A 21,566-nucleotide genomic window follows, 5' to 3' on the forward strand; every position below is an offset into this window, starting at 1 on the left:
TATTCTAAGAAAACTTTTTCTCTTAACAGAGAGAGAAGACCAAATTCCAGTCTGGTACCAGCTTACTGTTAATAATAAAATATGTTTATTTGGTTAACCTTAGAAAAGTCTTTTCCATAAATCTTGAAGTAGCAGTATTCTTGCAAAGACATCAGAGTGAAACTACAGAAGACATGTTTAGAATCTGATTAAATTGCCATTGACAAAGAAACCTGGTCATTGCTGTGACATGTAACACTCTAACATGGTAGGTAACTAGAATTATAACTGACATTTTACCAGGACATATCAGATTTTCATGTATTCCACATAATTTTTAGGATATCAACCATACAATATAACCTGAGATGATTCATCATTCCTCCAACAGTACTCTGCATATAATTTAACATGTCAGATGAACCCAAGTAATTTAATATCTCTTTTTGGAATGTCTCAGGGTCCTTCTGAAGCATCCCAAAGTTAGCTAAAAGTCAAATCATTTGGGAAGTTTTGTCAATAAATAATAAGAGGGTTTATAACTGTCAGATAGGCTCATATTGGTCACTGTGAAACAGTAGTTATTCACTTAGCCAAAGTAGCAGAAAGGATTTCAAAGGCAAATATAGAACAGATCAATTAAGAGGTAAAGAAACTTAAATCTATTATTAGAAGCAGTTCAACATCTGAAGAAAGTATGTCCTCTTAACAGAGAGAAAGGCCAAATTTAAGTTTTGCACCAGCATTTAAATTCCTTTAAAAGCAAATTTACTTAAATTTATTTCAAACTTAGTTCAAATCATGGACAAAACTTTTCTCAGGGTCCACTTTCCACAAAACTTCTTATCACTTTCTGTACCCGTTACTTTGTTCTCGCATCCTGAAGCAACCACCTGTAAGTCAGACTTACTTCCTTTTCCCTTCATAAAATGCAGTTTCATTCCTCATACCTTCTTTATTAAAAACATACAGCCTACTTTTCTTAAGCAACCAAGAACTGACCTTTATATTAGCATTCTGTAGATAGGTAAGCATAAATATCAGTGATAATTTCTAAAAAAAAACCTTAGCTTTCGTATAGAAAACATCTCAGAGTAGCACCAAACATATTTATGAATAGTCCCAAATCTCTTTTAGTTTCTCTGTAAAAGGACGTTAGTGTTCAGTGATGAATATTTCAGAATCTTATTTAGAAATGACCTAGGTATTCAATAAACTTCTATCACTTAGTTTAGCACAACTGTAGACATTCAGGTTAACAAAATCTGGAAAGACTATTTTAGACAGACATTTTTAAAGTATATTTATTCCTAATAGAGTTTATCTAAAAGCTCATATCACTTGCATATTATTTTTTAGAAGTTTCGTCACTCAAGATATTTTTCTCATTGACAAACATGTAACAGATATAAAATATGACAATATTTAACATGTTAAACCTAGGCACAATGAAAATATTATGCTTAATGTTAATGACTTGACATGTCTATGTTAGATTAGCAAACAAACATTAATACTGGATACTTAATATTGAATATTTCCCAGTTCACATGAACCTCAGATTCATTCAGTTAAGTTTCTCTTGTATTTAGAATTGTTTGATTTGTAAGCAATTACTTTTCTTGAGGCCAATTAAGTTAGAGCTCATTTATATCTTAACTTCAGTATTATCAAAAAAGATACACGCTGAGAAATACATAAGTCCAGATGGACAGATAGAGAACTCATAGTTTTCCAGTTGAGATTTAAAATGTCTCTTTGATGCTTTTTTTTTCTTGACTTAAAGTTCTAATTTGACCAAGGCTGAGGTCTCAGGCAAAGTGGGCTCTGTATTTCAAGGGCCTGGCAAGGATTAACATCAAGTTTTCCCTAGGCAGGCCTTTTTAACAAGCTAGTTGTTTTTAATTGCATATGCAAAAAGAACTGTTTTTGCAAGTTTCTAAGAAAAAAATTTCATTTTAAGCAGTTTTCTCCAGAGTCTAATCAATATACGGCCATCCTGTGTGAAAAAGTCATCTTTCCTTTCTGTCGTGATAGTTTTATAACTAAAATATAGACCAAATAGTGCTCAAATTGACTCTCATGTCAGGGACAGATCAACTGATAAAAATCTTGGATTGCCTGTCTGGGAGAAGTGGGGTCTTGTTTGATCAGAAGAATCTGAAGGAGTAAGGGAATTTGCAAGGGTAGGGAAGGAAGCTTGGTCCCCCCCTACCCTGAGAGACGAATAGTTAGAAGGGAATTCTCTAGAATGTTCAGGAGAGTTTTTGATCCCTCAGCCTTTTGGATATAGGAGAAAGACCTGGACCAAAGGGAACCTCAGAATCCTTTCCTAGTCTCCAACAATAGATATCAAATGGGGATAGGAAAGGTTGAGTAGGGGTTGTCTAGGAAATCTGATGAAGAAGGAGGCAGAGGGGGATGGGATAGGGAGGCAACAGAAAGAAACATGCAGCATGAGTCCCTCAAATCCAGATTCTAAGGGCCATGAAGGACTGAACATAAGGAAACTCTGAGTCCTTTCCCTAATTTTGGCAAAAGAGATCAAGTTGAAGGATCGTGCTACAATCTAGTATGTCATTCAGAGGACATTTTTTTTTTGGTCCCCCAGTTTGTACTGGGTCCAGGCCTTTTGCAGGGTCAAATTTTTCCAGTTCCAGATAATGTAGCCAAGGGGTGAGTCTGAGACAGAGGCTCCCAGGACATATCAGAACCCACTGTTAGTCTGCCTGCCATATAATGAGGGTACTGAGAGTCACCAGCCGACAGGCGTCCCTTTTGTTCCAGTGATCTCTTCGTGCAACTGATGGCACAAAATGGCTGACCGTCCCAACAAGTGCATCTGGCAGTGAGAGGTGACCCCTGAGAACTGTTCAGCTAAGGTACTGTGTGACCCAGGCAGAGAAAGATATTCTCAGGAGTGACTGGGTGACTCACCATTTGGCATTTCCCTGAAATGTGGAGGGCACTCTTGGAATGACTCAGAGGCAACACCTAGGCTCCTGTAAATCAATCCGGACTAAAAAGGAAAGAAGTGAAAGTGACAGGGAAGATAGGCTGAGAAATCCACCTTACAATCCTACTGGGGAGGCGGTGGCCAGGGGACGATGGGCTCTGTTTTGATTCAACCACTATGTGCTTGACATGAAGCATGGAAGTTGTCTTGCTAGGGTGTAGATGCCCTTGTGGTGTGATTCATTCTATGACTCCCTTATCCTCACACAGGTGTCTTCATGTGGCAGGTGCCATAGTGGCTTTTAAGTGCCTGGCCTGTGTCCACACAATATTGGTTGGCCTAATCCTCAGAAAGGTGTCAAAAGGAGAGACCTTCACCCATCTGCGTGACAGCTACTGGGGTGCAGAGAGCAATGGGGCCTTTGGAATACACCAGGGGGTGACCCTGGCCAGACGACCTCAGTTGCTTCCATAGCCACTTGCCTGTTGGCAGAGATCCCTGTGAGAAACGAGAGGCCAGGAGGTAGGGGAAGAGACCCCAAGTCCCCACACAGGCAACCAAAAATGTCGTGGCCTGTGCACAGGTTGGAAAAGAATTTCCAGACATGAGGAAGAATGAGAGGAGAGTAAAATTAGAGTGGTAGAGGCCATTAGAACAGTGGGCTGGCTCAAGGGAGAGCCGAACACTTTTGCAGGCTTCTAGCCAATTTTTATAGCCTCAAGACAGAAAATTCCTACTGGGATGGTGGCATTAGGTGATTGGTTAGGATGCTATAGAATGGGTATTTTACAGGAATGGGGTCAAGGTGCTGGCCAGTTTACATACAGAGGCTCATGGCAACAGTTGCTATGGGGCTTCATCAGTTGCAGAAATTTCTATCCTGTGACCTCGGTACAGGGCTCCACACCTATGACCTCAGTTTAGGGCTCCACCTTAAGCACTCGAGAGTGTTGGGTGCTGTTTTTACCAGGTATAGATAAGTAAAAAGACTATTACCATTCAGAGTGAAAATGTGATAGAAGAGTATTGTGATGGTACAGGAGTGGATGAGGTTCTGTAGAAACTGAACCTGGGAGAATCAGTTCCATTTGTGGTAAGACCTTGCAGTGTTAAATTGCCCTGCAGGGTTCTAGGAACCTTCCAGATAGAAGGGAAAGTGCATGTAAAGGCAAATAGATGCGGAAACAATGGAAATAGTGACAGACTTTATTTTCTTGGGCTCCAGAATCACTACAGATTGTGCCTACAGCCATGAAATTAAAAGATGCTTGCTCCTTGGAAGAAAAGCTATGACCAACGTAGACAGTGTATTAAAAAGAGACATTACTTGGCTGACAAAGGTCTGTATAGTCGAAGCTATGGTTTTTCCAGTAGTCATATATGGATGTGAGAGTCGGACTATAAAGAAGACTGAGCACTGAAAAATTGATATTTTTGAACTGTGGTGTTGGAGAAGACTCTTGAGAGTCCCTTGGACTGCAAGGAGATCCAACCAGTCTATCCTAAAGGAAATCAACCCTGAATATTCATTGGAAGGACTGATGCTGAAGCTGAAGCTCCAATAGTTTGGCCACCTGATGTGAAGAGCGGACTCATTAGAAAAGACCCTGATGCTGGGAAAGATTGAAGGCAGAAGGAGAAGGGGATGACAGAGCACAAGATGGTTGGATGGCATCCCCAACTCAGTGGACATGAGTTTGAGCAAGCTCTGGGAGATGGTGAAGGACAGGGAAGCATGTTGTGCTGCAGTCCTTGGGGTTGCAAAGAGTTGGACACAACTGAGCAACTGAACAACAACAAGAACAACAAGGTTATGCAGCTTTTAAGTGTCAGGACCAGGATATGAACTAGTACAGTCTGACCACAGAGCCCACACTTTTACCATTAAGATGAAAATGGCATGCCAAGGGCAGGAAGATCAGATATAAACATCATTGTCAAATTATGCAAAGGGATCAACTTGGTTGAGATCAGAAAAGGACAATGGATTTGCCAATTCAGAAGCTATTACTTAAGAAATACCTATCATAGCAGTTGCATGTTGGGAGTGGAACCTAAATTGTTGTGGATTAATGTATTAATTGAATTAAACTCTATCTAGTGACACTCTTACTCTAGCTAACTACTCTAGTTCCTCTAGTCATCTTAAGTTCCTCCAACATTCTTTGCCTTTTCCATCTTAGGAACCTTTGGCTAAGCTAGTCTCCATCTCTAAGATGTTGGGTTCTCTTGACTCTTTCTGTGATTGGCACCAGTTCGTTCAGATCTTGGCTTTATTTTAAGCTCCTCTGATACATTTTCTTTGGTAGTTTATAAAAAGTAAATTTTATTTATTTTTTGTTGTTTTCAGTCATTAAGTCATGTCTGATTCTTTGCGACCCCATGAACTGCAGCACGCCAGGCCTCCCTGTCCTTCACTATCTCTAGATTTGCTCAAACTCATGTCTGTTGAGTCTGTGATGCCATCCAATTATCTTATCCTTGTCCCCTTCTCCTCTTGCCCTCAATCTTTCCCACCATCAGGGTCTTTTCAGTGAGCTAGATCTTCTCATCAGGTGGCCATAAATAGTATTTGCTTCTTTTGAGACATATGTCACAATTTGGAATTATGCATTGACTTATCAGTGTACTAGTTTATTGTTACTCTCCCCAACTAGTTATGACTCCATGAAGGTAGGATTTGTTCTTTGAGTTTCTACCCCTAGCATAGTGCCTTGAACACAGTAGTTGCCAAGTAAATATTGTTGCTTGTATCAGTGAAGGAACATTTCGTATTTATATAGGTAATACTGAACTGTTTTGTTTTCTTGAAAATAATCAATCTCTGAGAGATGGATAGGGAGAAAAGCAAAGTCAACACAGCTTAAAAAAAAAACTTTAGAGCTACCATTTCTTGAAAGTGTCACATGTTCAGTAAGCATGCATTTTTTTCACATTGCAAGTAACATATTAGGAATATAGGTGCCTGCCTTTATGGTTCTTTGGATGTTGTTAAGGTGTTTTCATTGGTTCAGTTCAGTTGCTCAGTCGTGTCCAACTCTTTGCACGCCAGGCCTCCCTGTCCATCACCAACTCTTGGAGTTCACCCAAGCTCACGTACATTGAGTCGGTGATGCCATCCAGCCTTCTCATCCTCTGTCATCCCCTTCTCCTCCTGCCCCCAACCCCTCACAGCATCAGGGTCTTTTCCAGTGAGTCAGTGCTTCACATGAGGTGGCCAAAGTATTGGAGTTTCAGCCTCAGCATCAGTCCTTCCAGTGAACACCCAGGACTGGTCTCCTTTAGGATGGACTGGTTGGCTCTCCTTGCAGTCCAAGGGACTCTCAAGAGTCTTCTCCAACACCACAGTTCAAAAGCATCAATTCTTCGGTGCTCAGCATTCTTCACAGTCCAACTCTCACATCCATACATGATCACTGGCAAAACCATTTCATTGGTTAGAATCCCAATTTTATTTTCATTATTGACTCAAGAGGGCTTAAACTAAGATTAAGAAAGAAGGGAGAGTTCTTGATAAAACTATAATGGAAAAATGAAAACAGTTCTTGTCTTCAAGAAACATACAGTCAAATGAAAATGACCATCAAGTAATCAATGGCCTATATTATACAGCACAGTAAAGGAGGTTGTAAAAGAGGATGATATGGTTGGATGGCATCACCGATTCGATGGACATGAGTTTGAGCAAGCTGCGGGAGTTGGTGATGATCAGGGAGGCCTGGTGTGCTACAGTTTATGGGGTCACAGAGTGTTGGACATGACTGAGACTGAACTGAACTGAACTGAAAGGAGGTTGTAATAGGGGCAAAGGAATCAAAACAGCTGTTGAATATAAATGGAGAAGACAACTAGAGCTATCTGCCAATAGAGGTAGTTCTGAGTGTCAAGAGACGGTAGTAATTTTGTTGGAGAAATTTCTTCCTTTATAGGAAGATTGGACATGGTCTTTCTGTTCCTCCCAATTTTAAGATTCTGTGAGATATTGCAGGGGGAGAAAAACATGCTTGATCTTGAAAGATTGAGTAGAACTTACGTGAAAAGATGGGGAAAGGACTCAACCCTCCTTTTTTCCTCTTGAGATGTATATGTAGTGTAGATATAATAGACATACGGACATTTTTTTTTTGTTTATAAATATTTTTAGTAACAATAATGAAGCTTCTTTGTAAAAAGGCTCAGAAATACTAGAACAACCCTTTTCTTGAAGGATTATTTTTTAAGTTTATCGAAGAAAGGTTTGAGTATATCAAAAAATCTGAAAGGAGGTCTACTGCAATGGTATTAAGGCATAGTAAGCTATAGTAGACCTTTGACATTTACAAGGTTGTCACTATAGTGTGTAATTTCCTTCGTTTCCTTGTTTAACAATAGTATCATTTTCCTCTATTTTTATGTATTAAATGAGAACTATAAATCCAGTTGAGATGTAAGTGCTTGGCAGGGCTTACTAGCTCTGAGAACCTCTTAACATATCAATTCGAAAACAGAATTTAAGCTTTGGTTCAGCAAAATGGCAAGTCACTATAAGAAAGGGTGTTTTTGAATAGTTCAGTTAGTGTTAAATCCTCAAGTGCTCTTTTCCTTATTCTTTACCTGACAGTCTTTTTAATTCATCTTTTATATTTTAATATAAATGTCATGTTTCTTAGGAGAGGTCTCAGAACAATAAAGTAAATTATACATTTCTTATTTTCAATACATTTGCATGTTAAGGCTTTGTTTTGATATATTCTAAGAAAATCATTTAAAAATGGAAATATTAAGAAAAATCATTATGCTTTGTAATATGCCTCTAGTTATACAGTTAGATCTAACTGTATAATACCACAATCTGAAATAATTTTACATATATATGTATTTTTTTACAGATACGTTTTCTGAAATTCTGAATCATGAGTCTAGCACTTAATGATCTGCTTATTTGCTGCCGTCAACTAGAACTCGATAGAGCTACAGAGCGAAAGGTAGTAAATTACTTAAATTTAATCTTTCTTTGAAATGAATGTGTGATTGGTAACTCATTATTTTGTTCTTTTTCATTTTCAGAGAGAGATTGAGAAATTTAAGCGCCTGATTAAGGATCCTGAAACTGTTCGACATTTAGATCAGCATTCAGATTCCAAACAAGGGAAATATTTGAATTGGGATGCTGTTTTTAGGTATTCGATTCTAGTTTTTTTTTTCATCTTTTCTTTTCTCTTTCACTTTTATTTCTGTTGTGATATTTTTGTGTGTATATAGGTCAATTTATCTTTGCTCCTTGTATATCATTGTGCCTTGCATAGGAAATTGATGCTCAATATTTATCTAAAACATAATTTTTAAAGGATGTTCATATAAAAAAATTAAGATTTTTGAGTTATTTGTTCAATAAAATGTCTTTGATATATCTCACTTGAGAGAGAATTTCTTTCATATCACTTCATTCATAAGACTTTATTTCAAATTAGAGAATAAAATTAAGTTATATTAAGTCCTTATAACTTTGATATCTTTAAATATTGTTCTAAGTAACTGCCATATATAAATATAATAAAAAGTAAAAAAGAATTTTAGAAAAATTCCATATAAATGCAATTAACAAAACTTATGCTTTGGAAAGACAATTCATTACTTGACTGGAGTGACAAACAGAATTGATGCTTTTATATAAAGGCATAATTTTCAATTATGAAATCCATTCATAACTAGAAATAGGTGGTAAGACTTAGGAAAGAGAAAGTATTTTAAAGTAATGTAGAATACTGATAAACTTGAAAGAACATTTTCAGTCTAAGGAAATATGAGTATATATTAATTCTTGAGTGTTTAGAATAGATAATCTATTTTATTTTTTAGTTTTTATTTGGCACTAGACAGACCATTGAGGATTTCATCGTGGATAACATGAAAAATACATACTTCTTTTCCTGTGGTTCCTTACTTTATTTCAGATGACACAAATAATTTTTGTTGTTTTAGTCACTTATTCTGGTCTCTTTAGTGACCCCATGGACTCTAGCTCACCAGGCTCCTCTGTCCGTGGGCTTTCCCAGGCAAGAATACTGGAGTGGGTTGCCTTTTCCTCTGCAGGGGATCTTCCTGACCCCGGTTTTGAATCCACATCTCCTGCATTTGCAGGCAGATTCTTTTCCACTGAGTCCCCAGAAAAGCCTACTACAAATACAGTTATTATCTAAATATGAATATTTTTCATAAGCTGATCATGTAGGCCATCTATGTACCTAACACTTCCAGCTAATCCTGAATATCTTATAGGCAGACTTCATTTAAATTAAGGCTAGAAAACTTACCAACTCTTTAGGAAGGAGGTCCCTATTTTGCTGATAGTTTTACTTTTGTTTTAGGTTCAAAGGATTTGTTAACAAAAGAAATCACTTGTTACAAATAAATAAGTTCAACTTTTAATAGATGATTATTTAACTTAATTTCAGTTCAGTTCAGTCGCTCAGTTGTGTCCTGACTCTTTGCAACCCCAAGAACCGCAGCACGCCAGGCCTCCCTGTCTATCACCAATTTCCAGAGTTTACCCAAACTCATGTCCATTGAGTCAGTGATGCCATCTAACCATCTCATCCTCTGTCATCCCCTTCTCCTCCTGCCTTCAATCTTTCCCATCATCAGGATCTTTTCAAATGAGTCAGCTCTTTGCATCAGGTGGCCAAAATATTGGAGTTTCAGCTTCAACATTAGTCCTTCCAGTGAACACCCAGGACTGATTTCCTTTAGGATGGACTGGTTGGATCTCCTTGCAGTTATTAAAAGAACAGAAATAGAAACAATAGAGAAGAGTAACAGCACATACATCACCAGATTGGGCCAACCAACATTCAGACTTAAACAGTGCTGGAAAGTCCCTTGTTAACAGCAATCTGGAGTCCCAACTGGGAGAATGTCCTGGGCTGTATGTCCACCGCAAGGGTGAGACTTCAAATTGCTATTTTAGGGGTTCCTGTTTATAATCCCAGGCCACAGACTGTTACCATCTTCAGTTTGCATGCACAAATGAAACTGATTTAATTTTTACAATGTGGTTTCACCTTGTGAGTCATAAAACTTTTTAGACCCTGGGGAACTGGCCAGGTCCTCAGGGGCTTAAGAGATTCCAAGACCCATTCCTTTCTTATCTCAAGTGCCGCCTGACTTGCTGTGCTTGCAGGCAGGTATGAAATCCAGGCAGTGTCCAGGCAGATCAGAAGCAAGTGACAGGCCTGCTCTGTTGCTTCTGAAGCTTGTATAAGACTTCCTCCATTTTAATTTCCCTAATAGTAGGTCATGTAATACACACACACACACACACACACACACACACACACACACACAGGTCATGTACTAAATAGCAGAAAGAGGTGAGAAAGAATTGAGAGCTCTTAATTGTATTGCAAGCTTTTAATGATAAATGAGAAAGCAAGCAGGAAAGCAGTAGAAAATCATGGAAGTAAACAGATTAAGAACTTTGTAGACCAGACTTTAAATTGGTATTGAGGGCTTGGCCTTGGAAATGTAATTGTTTTGGTTAGTGTACATTATTTGAAGAAGTGTTGTTTAAAAGCTCTTTATGATGGCATGAAGGACATTTTGAAACTATTAAAAATAATGTTAGTATTTAACAAGTTTTTGGAATTCCATTTCATTTTTTGAAGGTTTTTACAGAAATATATTCAGAAAGAAACAGAATGTCTGAGAACAGCAAGACAAAATGTATCGGCCTCGACCCAAGCCAGTAGGCAGAAAAAGATGCAAGAAATCAGTAGCTTGGTCAAGGGCTTCATCAAATGTGCAAATAAAAGTAAGTGCTGTTACTTGGCTTAATGGGTTATTGTTTCATGAGTTTGGTCTCAATATGGTGAGATAAATGTTGAGTAGTAACTCTGATTTCTAGTACATATAATGATTTTTAATATTATAGCTTCAAATATTTGGAGGAATTTATACAAACAGGAGAAGGCAATGGCAACCCACTCCAGTACTCTTGCCTGGAAAATCCCATGGACGGGGGAGCCTGGTAGGCTTCAGTCCATGGGGTCGCTAAGAGTCAGGCACGACTGAGCGACTTCACTTTCACTTTTCACTTTCATGCATTGGAGAAGGAAATGGCAACCCACTCCAGTATTCTTGCCTGGAGAATCCCAGGGACAGAGCAGCCTAGTGGGCTGCCATCTGTGGGGTCGCATAGAGTCAGACATGATTGAAGCGGCTTAGCAGCAGCAGCAGCATACAAGCATAGTGAAAAAGTGAAAGTTGCTCAGTCATGTCTAACTCTTTGCAACCCCATGGATTATACAATATTCTGCAGGCCAGAATCCTGGAGTCGATTGCCTTTCCCTTCTCCAGGAGATCTTGCCAACCCAGGGATTGAACCCAGGACTCCCTCATTCCAGGTAGATTCTTTACCAGCTGAGTCACAAGGGAAGTCTGTTATACAAGCATAGAATGATAGAATCTCAGGGTTGGAAGAATTAAAAGATATTATTTCTGGAGAAGGAAATGGCAACCCACTCCAGTATTCTTGCTTGGGAAATCCCATGGACAGAAGAGCCTGGCCATCTACAGTCCATGGGGTCATGAAGAGCTGGACGTGACTGAGTGACTAAACAATTTTTTTTTTTTTAACCTCTAGAAGATAATGTCATGGTTTTCAAAGGTGCTTTTGTAGCTGGAGGGATGGTTTGATGCCTTTCAAATCTGAACACTTAATAGACCTCTCAGCTCCCCCTGGATCCCCATCCCTTGGTCACATGCAGGTATCTAGGCTGCCGGCAGCCACTGGGTCTAGAATGCAATCTCCATTGCCTCCGCTTCTGCTGGCAGACAGAATACATCCTCCTTTTTTTCTGTATCAGGTACGGTTTAGAAAGAAATGAATTCCCAGAGGCTACTGTAACAGGACCTCAATTATGGACTTTGCATGGCAGGAATCTACTCGTTATAGCTTGGAAAAAAAAATTTGCTACCCATTTTTCTTGAATCCCATCTATATGTCCCTGGCACTGAAATATTCTCAATGATTAAACATACCTTTTGAGACTTTCTTTTCTATCTTTGAGTAGTTCTCATAGTAGGGAAAATTTGTCTGTTTGTTACTGCTTCTATTTTCTGAGATAATACAGAAAAATACTAATCTTTTTAATATGACGTCCTTTGAGATATTTGAAGTTAGACATGATATTTCCTGAGTTGTCTTCTATAAACTAAACAGACCTACTTCCTTTAGCTCATATGGCCTACTTTTGTGTCACTTTTCTAAATATTCTTCAGTTTTATTCTCTCTCTTAAAACGTGTGGGACTCAGTCTTATAGGCATATTCTGATTGGTATGGAGTGGAACAGGGCTTGAATATCTTTTATTCTATACTCTTAACTAATTCATTCTAAGATCAATTAGCTTTCTTGGCAGTCAGAACCCATACTCAATCAGTACCGTGCTTATTATAAATAAATAAATAAATAAATAAATAAATAAATAAGTTCTTTTTAGCTCCTGATGAGCCACATGGCTCCCATTTTATAGTTACACGGCTGATGTTTTGAAAAGCTAATATTTTGAACCAGAATGCAGAAATTGCTTTCTGTAAGGAAATGGTTGTCATACAGTGCTGAAAAGCTAGAAGCAGAAATATTTGTTTAGGAACTTGGACTCAAACTGTTTACTCTTTAGAAAGTGGCTTTGTGATGCTAAGTTTAGTTTAAGAATCAGAAAAGCTGAATATGGGTAAACATTAAGTAGAAGGATATAGAATTGTTAGTAAATGATACTTCAGAATGATAGGATGAAAGTTGAGTCTAAAGATAATGACTTTAGCAAAAATTTAGTTTTCTATCTCTTCTGAGTTGCCGTTTCATGTGGATAGCTCCAAGTCCTGAGAAGAAACTCCATTCATAGACAAAAGAAAACCACACTGAAATGTTTTTGCACCTGCTTTTGCTCTGCATCTATTAAAATTTGTGTTCTTGGCTACTACTGCTGGGCTCTTAATAGATCTTAATATGGTCTTACAGAGTTTATGATTGAATGAAAGAGACTTGTAGCTCATTCGTAGCCCATCAGAAAAGTATGCAGCTTAGAATTTTGCTTTAAAGTGAAAAAAACCCTTCTATTGCAAAATTGACAATGGAGATCACATTTTAAAGTGTATTTTTATTTAAGGCTTTTTTGCTTTTGAGTTTTACTTTGTAGCTTAAACATTGTTAATTTCAGAGTGAGACCAGGTTGCTACTATCATGTTATCTCACTTCCTAATTTTTTTTTTTCAAACGGTTTGAGGGTTGATGGGAATTTAACACGTGTCTAAATTTTGCCAGACTTGCTTAACATCTAAGGTTTGATGAAAGAAACAGATGAGAAAAAAAGAGGTATCTGGAAAGGAACCAGTAAGCAAATATTGTTCAACTATGACAGAAGTTATAGTTAAGAAAATATTACAAAGACTATAAGTGACAAATGCACAGGGTGTTACAGCAGAGGATATTGTGATCGTGCATTTCATCATTAGCCAGATTTCTAAAATTATAATACAAGTCAATAGTAAAAATAATATTTTAGACAAAAGGCCAAGGAGCAGTGATGTTTTTAGTTGATCAGTGTATTTTTATTTACCATACATATATACTGAATACAACTAGTCTTATCATAAAAAACCCTAAACTAGTATATATTCAGATGTACATAATGACTTGCTCATAGCTTGCAACAAAAAATATGTATGCAATTTTAAGGTTGTTAATAGTGAAATATGAAAAATTTCAACTGTGACACCAGCATGATTTACTGTAACAAAAGTAACTAAGTAATTTTTAAATGTACTTTGTTACCTTTAAGAATATATCCATTTTATATATATGTATATATATATAATGTATTTATGTATATATATATATGTATATATAAAACTTTCAGGACCTCTAATAAACAAAACTAATTATAACCTTATATATTTGTATGCAATAAATGCTATTATAGGACTTGAAAGTAATTTTTCTTTTCAAAGTAAATAATAGTCTCCTTAATATCTTATTCTAGTAAATTTAGATTTTTATTAAAAACATCAAGAAACTGAATTATTTTAGGTCTAATGTCAGAAATTGTGAATTATTAAGGATAGAGTGAATGATTATTTTTGTTATATAATCCTTCAGATTTGGCAGACTAGCAGATTGGTAAAGGGACCAGATATAAATGTTTTTGACTTTTGAAGGCTATATAGTCTCTGTCTCAACTACTCAACTTTGCCGTTTTAGCTTGAAAGTAATCATAAACAATATGTAAGTTAATAGATATGTCTGTGGTCTAATAAAAGGTGGGGTTTTTTTTTGGATTTTTTGAAATATAAATTTATTTATTTTAATTGGAGGCTAATTACTTTACAATATTGTATTGGTTTTGCCATACATCAACATGAATCCACCACGGGTGTACCCATATTTCCCATCCTGAACGCCCCTCCCACCTCCCAAAACTTTGTTTTTAGAAACAGATGATTGGCTGAATTTTGCCCCAAGGGCTGTAATTTTCTAATCACTCTTTTATGAGAAAGAGGTTCATACAGTTGCTGTTCCAAGTGTCCTTAACATATTTTTCTTGAGATTAATGTTTTTGCTTGTTTCTTTTAAATAGGAGCACCCAGGCTGAAATGTCAAGAACTGTTGAATTATATCATATATACAGTGAAAGATTCATCCAGTGGTGCTATTTATGGAGCTGATTGTAGCAATATATTGCTGAAGGACATTCTTTCAGTGAGGAAATACTGGTGTGAAATATCTCAGCAACAGTGGCTCGGTATGTTCTGAAGTTTGTTGTTTGTGATTTTTTCCTTGTGAAATGAAATTTTGCCAAAATATCATTGAGAAACTATATATATCTCCCAAATGACCTCACAGTTTAACAGTACCTTGGTAAAATTAAATGGTTATAGATTTTAACAGCTTTTATGTATTATTTACTTCCTAAATTATTATCACTAATAATGTATTTGGTGCCTGCTATCAGAACTTAAATTGCAGAATTGAAAGATGCCATCTCTCTCCTCAAAGACTTGGCAGTCCAATGACAGAAAAAAACAAAGTAAACCCAAAGTTAGAAGAAATTGAGTTCACAGATCAGTAACACCTAAACTCAACAATGATTCACAGAGTAGAAAGAAGAAAACCAAGAGAGAGGGGTATCATAAAAGGGAAAGCAAGAGAGTTTCAAGTTGGAAGAGGTGTGGCATTTCAAGTGTTGTAGAGGTAGTAAGACACAGAAGTATCAATTGGATTAGGCAGTTAGCAGGTCACTGGTAAGGTGCTGTGCTGTGCTTAGTCACTCAGTTGTGTCCGACTCTTTGCGACCCATGGACTGTAGCCCGCCAGGCTCCTCTGTCCATGGGGATTCTCCAGGCAAGAACACTGGAGTGGGTTGTCATGCCCTCCTCCAGGGGATCTTCCCAACTGAGGAATTGAACCCAGGTCTCCTGCACTGCAGGTGGATTCTTTATCAAAAAATACTATAATAGAATATATAGGACTCAGTGACTTAGAAGGTAAGTAAAGTAGGATGGATGCCAGCGAGGAATTGTTTACAGTTTCTAGGTGAGAAGTACTAAGTGACCACAAAGGAAATTTGGTCAGAGACTGAAATTTTTGAGTTTATTTATTTCAGAGGTAGAGTATATCTGTCTCTGGGTTGGCTTAGTGGGTGGAAATGGTATTTGGCTTTAACGAGGTGACTTTAAGCCAGCTGTCAAAGTCTTCTAATATAGCTGCCTCTGAAAATTTAGAAACTCAGTATTTTTCATTGAGAAGGATTCAAGATAAGTTGTGATAACTTAATAGACGTGTATCTGTATTTTTTTACTGTCAGTTTATCATTTCAAGATAAGATGTTTGTGGACTGTAAAACCATGACCTAATTGGTGCCCTGTGTTGTATTCTACTGTTCCTACATGAATAAAGGTCTTCTCAGCTGTTGGTTAATTTCTTAGCTATCTGGGGCCTTTGCTGTTTTTCTGAGCACAAAGGAAGTTGTATCTCAAACAGGGCCTCAGAAAGCCTAGAAGCAGACTTTGGCGAATAGGCCAGTGATGTCTAGGATACTCCAACACATCCGTCACCAAAATAGTTCAGCCTCAATATTTAGGATTTTGTACAAGATTATTGCTTGTAATGATGGGTCTCTCTTAAAAATAGGCAGTCATTCCTCTAGTCTCTGTATAATGATTCCACCATCTGGCACATTCTCTGAAATTCTCTGTATTTTTAAGGAAACTACCTCCACTTGTAATAATCAGTCTTTTTGGTGAATTTTTCAAGTTAGTTACCGTCTCTGAAATTTACTTCTCTAATGAAATTCTGGGCTTCCCTGGTAGCTCAGAGGTTAAAGCGTCTGCTCAAGAGGTGTTTACATTCAAAATATATTTGGTAGAGGTGGCTATTGACATTGTTATGGATGAAATTGTCTAGGTAGAGGGTTTAATATGAGATGAGAAGATGGCCTAAGACTAAACCAACATTTCTATATATATTTTGGAATCAGCATGTTAATTTCTACAAAATCCTGCAGCAGTTTTATTTGGATTGTTTTGACCCTGTTGAACAATTTAGGGGAGATAGACATCTTAACAACATAGACTCTTCCAGTCCATGAGCATGATATATCTCTCCATTTATTTAGGTCGTTTTTGATTTTTATCAGCATATGCAGAATTTGTATAGTTTTGTTAGATTTATATTGTTGTAGTTGGTAAATTTTACTGTCTTTTAAAAACATTCTTTTCCATATTGTTCAGAAATAAACATATTGATCTGGAACCTTGCTAACATCATTCTCTTATTAGGTCTAACACCTCTTTTGCTCATTCTGGGGAATTTTCTGTTTAGACAGTCCTGTCATCTGCAAGTAATAGAGAGTTTTACTGAGCCATGTGGCCTGATTTCTTTTTTCACCTTATATTGGCTAGGACCTTAGTATAAGTATTTTTTAATGATAAGATATGCATAACATAAAATTTACTGTTTTAACCATTTTAATGTATACAATTCAGTGGTATTAAGAATATTCATTATTGTGCAACCATTACCACTCATTTCTAGAACTTTTTTCTTCTTCCTAAACTGAAACTGTATCCACTAAATAAGAACCTGCCCTACTTCCTCCTCTAGCTCTTCCTCCTCCAGCAACTATTCTATTTTCTGTCTTTGTGAATTTGACTACTCTAGCTACCTCCTATGGAGAAGGAAATGGCAACCCATTCCAGTACTCTTGCCTGGAGAATCCCAGGGATGGGGGAGCCTGGAGGGCTGCCGTCTCTGGGGTCACGCAGAGTCAGACACAACTGAAGCGACTTAGCAGCAGCAGCAGCTACCTCCTATAAATGAAATTCTACAATATTTGTCCTTTTCTGAATGCCTTATTTCACTTAGCATAATGTTCACATGTTGTAGCATTCATCAGTTTTCTTCCTTTTAAAGTCTTAATGATATTCCATTGTTTATATATACTACATTTTCTTTACCCATTCATCTGTCATTGGACACTTTGGTTGGTTGTATGTTAGGCTACTGTGAATAATACTATTATAAACATGGGTGTACAAATGGCTCTTTGAGTCTTTCCTTTCAATTCTTTTGGCTATATATTCAGAAGTGAAATTGCTACATCATGTGGTGATTCTATGTTTAATTTTTTAACTACTCACCATACTGTTTTCCACAAGGGCTACACCATTTTATATATTCACCAGCAATGGACAAGTGTTCCAATTTCTCCACACCCTCACCAGCACTTCATTTTCTTTCTTTTTTTTTTTGATAATAGCCATCCTAATGGGAGGTGGTATCTCATTGTAATCTTGGTTTACATTTCTTTAATGACTAGTGATGTCAAACTTTTCATATGCTTATTTGGCCATTTGTTTATCATCTCTCTATGAAAGTCTGTTCAGATATTTTGCCCAGTTTTTATAAGGTTGGTTGTTGTTGGATTGTAGGAGTTCTTTATATACATTGAATATTAATCCCTTATCAGATACATGATTTGGAAATATTTTCTCCCATTCTGTTGCAGGAAGGGGGACCCCTTCCAGGGCCCAAAAGTGGGCTCTTGTCTTAACACTTGGAAATGAATTGTCCAAGGAGACACCTGTACTGAAAAAGCAAGATATTTCATTGGGAAGAGGTGCCCAGGCAGAGAGCAGTAGGGTAAGGGAACCCAGGAGAACTGCTCTGCCACGTGGCTCGCAGTCTCAGGGCTTATGGTGATGGGGTTAGTTTCTGGGTTGTCTTTGGCCAGTCATTCTGACTCAGAGTCCTTCCTGGTGGCACAAGCATTGCTCATCCAAGATGGATGTCAGCAAGAAGGATTCTGGGAGGTGGTTAGACACGTGATGTCACCTTTTGACCTTTCCTGAACTCTTCCAGTTCAGTTCAGTCACTCAGTCATGTCCAACTCTTTGCAACCCCATGAACTGCAGCACACCAGGCTTCCCTGTCCATCATCAGCTCTTGGAGCTTGGTCAACTCAGGTCCATCGAGTCAGTGATGCCATCCAACCATCTCATCCTCAGTCGTCCCCTTCTCCAACGGACTCTTCCAGTTGGGGGTGGCTTAATAGCTCTGTGTTCCTTACCAGGACCTCCTTCATAAAACAACTCATGCAAATGATTGCTATGGTGTCTGGCCAGGGTGGGTGGGTTCAGTCAGTGTGCTTCCCCTAACAATTCCTTGTTGTTCTTTAGTTGCTAAGTCACGTCTGACTCTTTGCAACCCTAAGGACTGCAGCATACCAGGCTTCTCTGGCCTTCACTCCTGGAGTGAAGTTTGTTCAAACTCATGTCTGTTGAGTCAGTGATGCCATCCAACCATCTCATCCTCTGTCGTCCCCTTCTCCTCCTGCCTTCAGTCTTTCCCAACATCAGGGTCTTTTCCGATGAGTCAGTTCTTCACATCAGGTGGCCAGACTATTGGAGCTTCAGCATCAGTCTTTTCAATGAATATTCAGGTTTGATTTCCTTTAGGATTGACTGGTTTGATCTTCCTTGCTGAAGAAGGGATGCTCAAGAGGCTTCTCCATTACCACAATTCGAAAGCATTAATTTTTCAGCACTCAGCCTTCTTTATGGTCCACCTCTCACATCTGTACATGACCACTGGAAAAACCATAGCTTAGACTATACTGACTTTTATGGATTGCCTTTAATTCTGATGATACGGTCCTCTAATGCATGAAAGGTTTTGATTTGATGAATACAGTTTATTTTTTCTTTCGTTGCCTGTGCTTTGGGGGTCATTTCCAAGAAATCACTGCCAAATCTAATGTCATGAAACTTTCCCCCTCTATTTTCTTCTAAGAGTTTTAATAGTTTTTCCTCCAATATGATTTTGATTAGGAATGGTGAGAACAGACATCCTTTCTTGTCCTGTTCCTGGTTTTAGGTGGAACAATTCAGTGTTTGCTCATTATCATGTTAGCTATTGATACAGGCTGAGGACATTTCCTTCTATTTTGGTTGCTCATGGTTTTTAATCGTGAGTGGTTATTGAATTAGGTTAAATTTTTTCCTGCATATATTGAGATAATCATAGAGCTTTTTGTCTTAGTTTATTGATAATGGTGAGTTAATGTTGATTAGTTTTTCATAGGTTGACTCAACCTTATGTTCCTGCTATATATCCTACTAGGGCATGATGTATTATCTATTTTATATATTGAATTTGAAGGTCATGGTTGTTGTAAGGTTTTTAACTATGAACTCAGTTTCTTTAATAGATGCAAGATTTAGGTTATGCAATATAGATGCAATATATTTAGGTTATATATTTCAGTGATATATGATTATTTGTTTCTTTAAGAATTTGTTCATTTCATATGAGTTGTTGAAAGTATGAGTGTAAAGTTCTTAAATATTGTCTTATTATCCTTCTAATATGCTTAGGCTCTGTTGTGATATTGCCTCTTTCATTACTGATTCTGGTCTTATCATTTTTAGTTCCTTCTGTTTGTTTGGGGTTTCATTTCTTCTCTAGTTTCTTAAACGTAGATCATTAATTTGAGAGCTTCTTTCCCAGTACATGCATTTAATACAATAAATTTTTCTCTAAACACTGCTTTAGTCACATCTCACAAATGTTGACAATGTTGAGAGAGCAATTTATAGAATTAAATGACTACATTAGAAAAGAAGAAATATATCAAGTATATATATATATAAATACATCAATATATACCTTAGATTCCAAGTATATCAATATATACCTTAGATTCTATCTCAAGAACTTGAAAAAGAAAAATCCAAAGACTTCAAGCAGAATAACAGAAATCAATGAACACAGAAAACAATAAAGAAAAATTATAGAAACAAGTTGACTCTTGGACTTCCCTGGTGGCTCAGTGGTAAAGAATCAACCTGCCAGTGCAGGAGACATGGGTTCGATCCCTGAGCTGGGAGGATCCCACATGCCACAGTGCGGTTAAACGCATGCACCACAACTGTTGAGTGGGTGCTCTAGAGCCTGGGAGCTGCAACTCCTGAAACCCACATGCCCTAGAGCCTGTGCTTTGCATCAAGAGAAGCTACTTCAGTGGGAAGCCCACTCACTGGAACTAGAGAGTGTCTGCTGCTCGCGTCAGTGAAGATGCAGCACAGCCAAAAATAAATTAAAAAAAAAAAAAAGATATTCTGGCTACTCGTCGGCTACTCTACTCATTCTGGCTACTCTGGATACCCATCATTGCTGTGAGAAATTGTCCTTTTTCTCTGATTAGGAATCTCATGTCTTCTGTCAGTATCCATAAAACTGGTATTCTAATTTTTTTTTTACATTTATCTGACTGCACCAGGTCTTAATTGTGGCACATGGGATCTTCTGTCTTCATTGCAGCATGTAGGATCTTTTAGTTGAGGCATGTGGGATCTTTTTAGTTGCAGCATATGGGATCTAGTTTCCTGACCAGGGATCGAACCCGGGCCCCCGGAATTTGGAGTGTGGAGTCTTAGCCACTGGATCACTGGGGAAGTCCCCTGTTATTTTAATTTGTTAGATTGCAAATAGCATAAAGTCTGAGTCTTTTCATACTTCCTGACACACTTTACACACATTATTAGGCAACTAGCATAGAACAATATAAAACTGGAGAACACACTGTTTCAAGTGTTTTGTTGGGCCTAGCCAAAGGAATTTAGGAATAGAGAAATTAAGTCTGAGGTCTGGCTCTTAAACTAATGTTCACATACTTTGCTGCCTGTAGTTGTTCCTGTCTTTTTTTTTTTTTTTAATGATTTTTATTTATTTTTGGTTGTGCTGGGTCCTTGTCGCTGGGGGACTTTTATCTAGTTGTGGTGAGCAGGGGCTACATTTTAGTTGTGGTGCCTGGGCTTCTCTTCACGGTGGCTTCTCTTGCTGCAGAGCACAGGTTCTAGGGCATGTGGGCCTCAGCAGTTGTGGCACATAGGCTTAGCTGCTCTGCAGCACGTGGGATCTTCTGGTCGAGGGATCAAACCTGCGTCTCCTGCACTGGCAGGCAGAGTCTTTACCACTGATCCACCAGGGAAGCCCTGTTCCTGTTTTGAAGACAGTTTAATTTATAAAGTTAAATATTGATGGGATTCTTTAACTGTATTAAATATAAATTAGTATAATTTTTAATGTTTTGTTT

General features: G+C 37.7%; 1 protein-coding gene across 6 annotated transcripts in view; it reads left to right on the forward strand.

Moving 5' to 3' along the window:
* The window catches only part of ATM (ATM serine/threonine kinase), a 156,026-nt gene that overhangs the window by 3,497 nt on the left and 130,963 nt on the right, over nt 1-21,566 (forward strand). For all 6 annotated transcript variants that reach the window (XM_015100899.4, XM_042232886.2, XM_042232883.2 and 3 more), the window contains exons 3-6: nt 7,804-7,899; nt 7,982-8,094; nt 10,579-10,724; nt 14,550-14,714. In XM_015100899.4, the coding sequence (XP_014956385.3) occupies nt 7,828-7,899; nt 7,982-8,094; nt 10,579-10,724; nt 14,550-14,714 (496 nt within the window). In that variant the 5' untranslated portion in view covers nt 7,804-7,827. The remainder of the gene's footprint in view (nt 1-7,803; nt 7,900-7,981; nt 8,095-10,578; nt 10,725-14,549; nt 14,715-21,566) is intronic.

The sequence above is a fragment of the Ovis aries genome, chromosome 15 (genome assembly GCF_016772045.2).
Source record: "Ovis aries strain OAR_USU_Benz2616 breed Rambouillet chromosome 15, ARS-UI_Ramb_v3.0, whole genome shotgun sequence".
Classification (NCBI taxonomy): domain Eukaryota; kingdom Metazoa; phylum Chordata; class Mammalia; order Artiodactyla; family Bovidae; genus Ovis; species Ovis aries.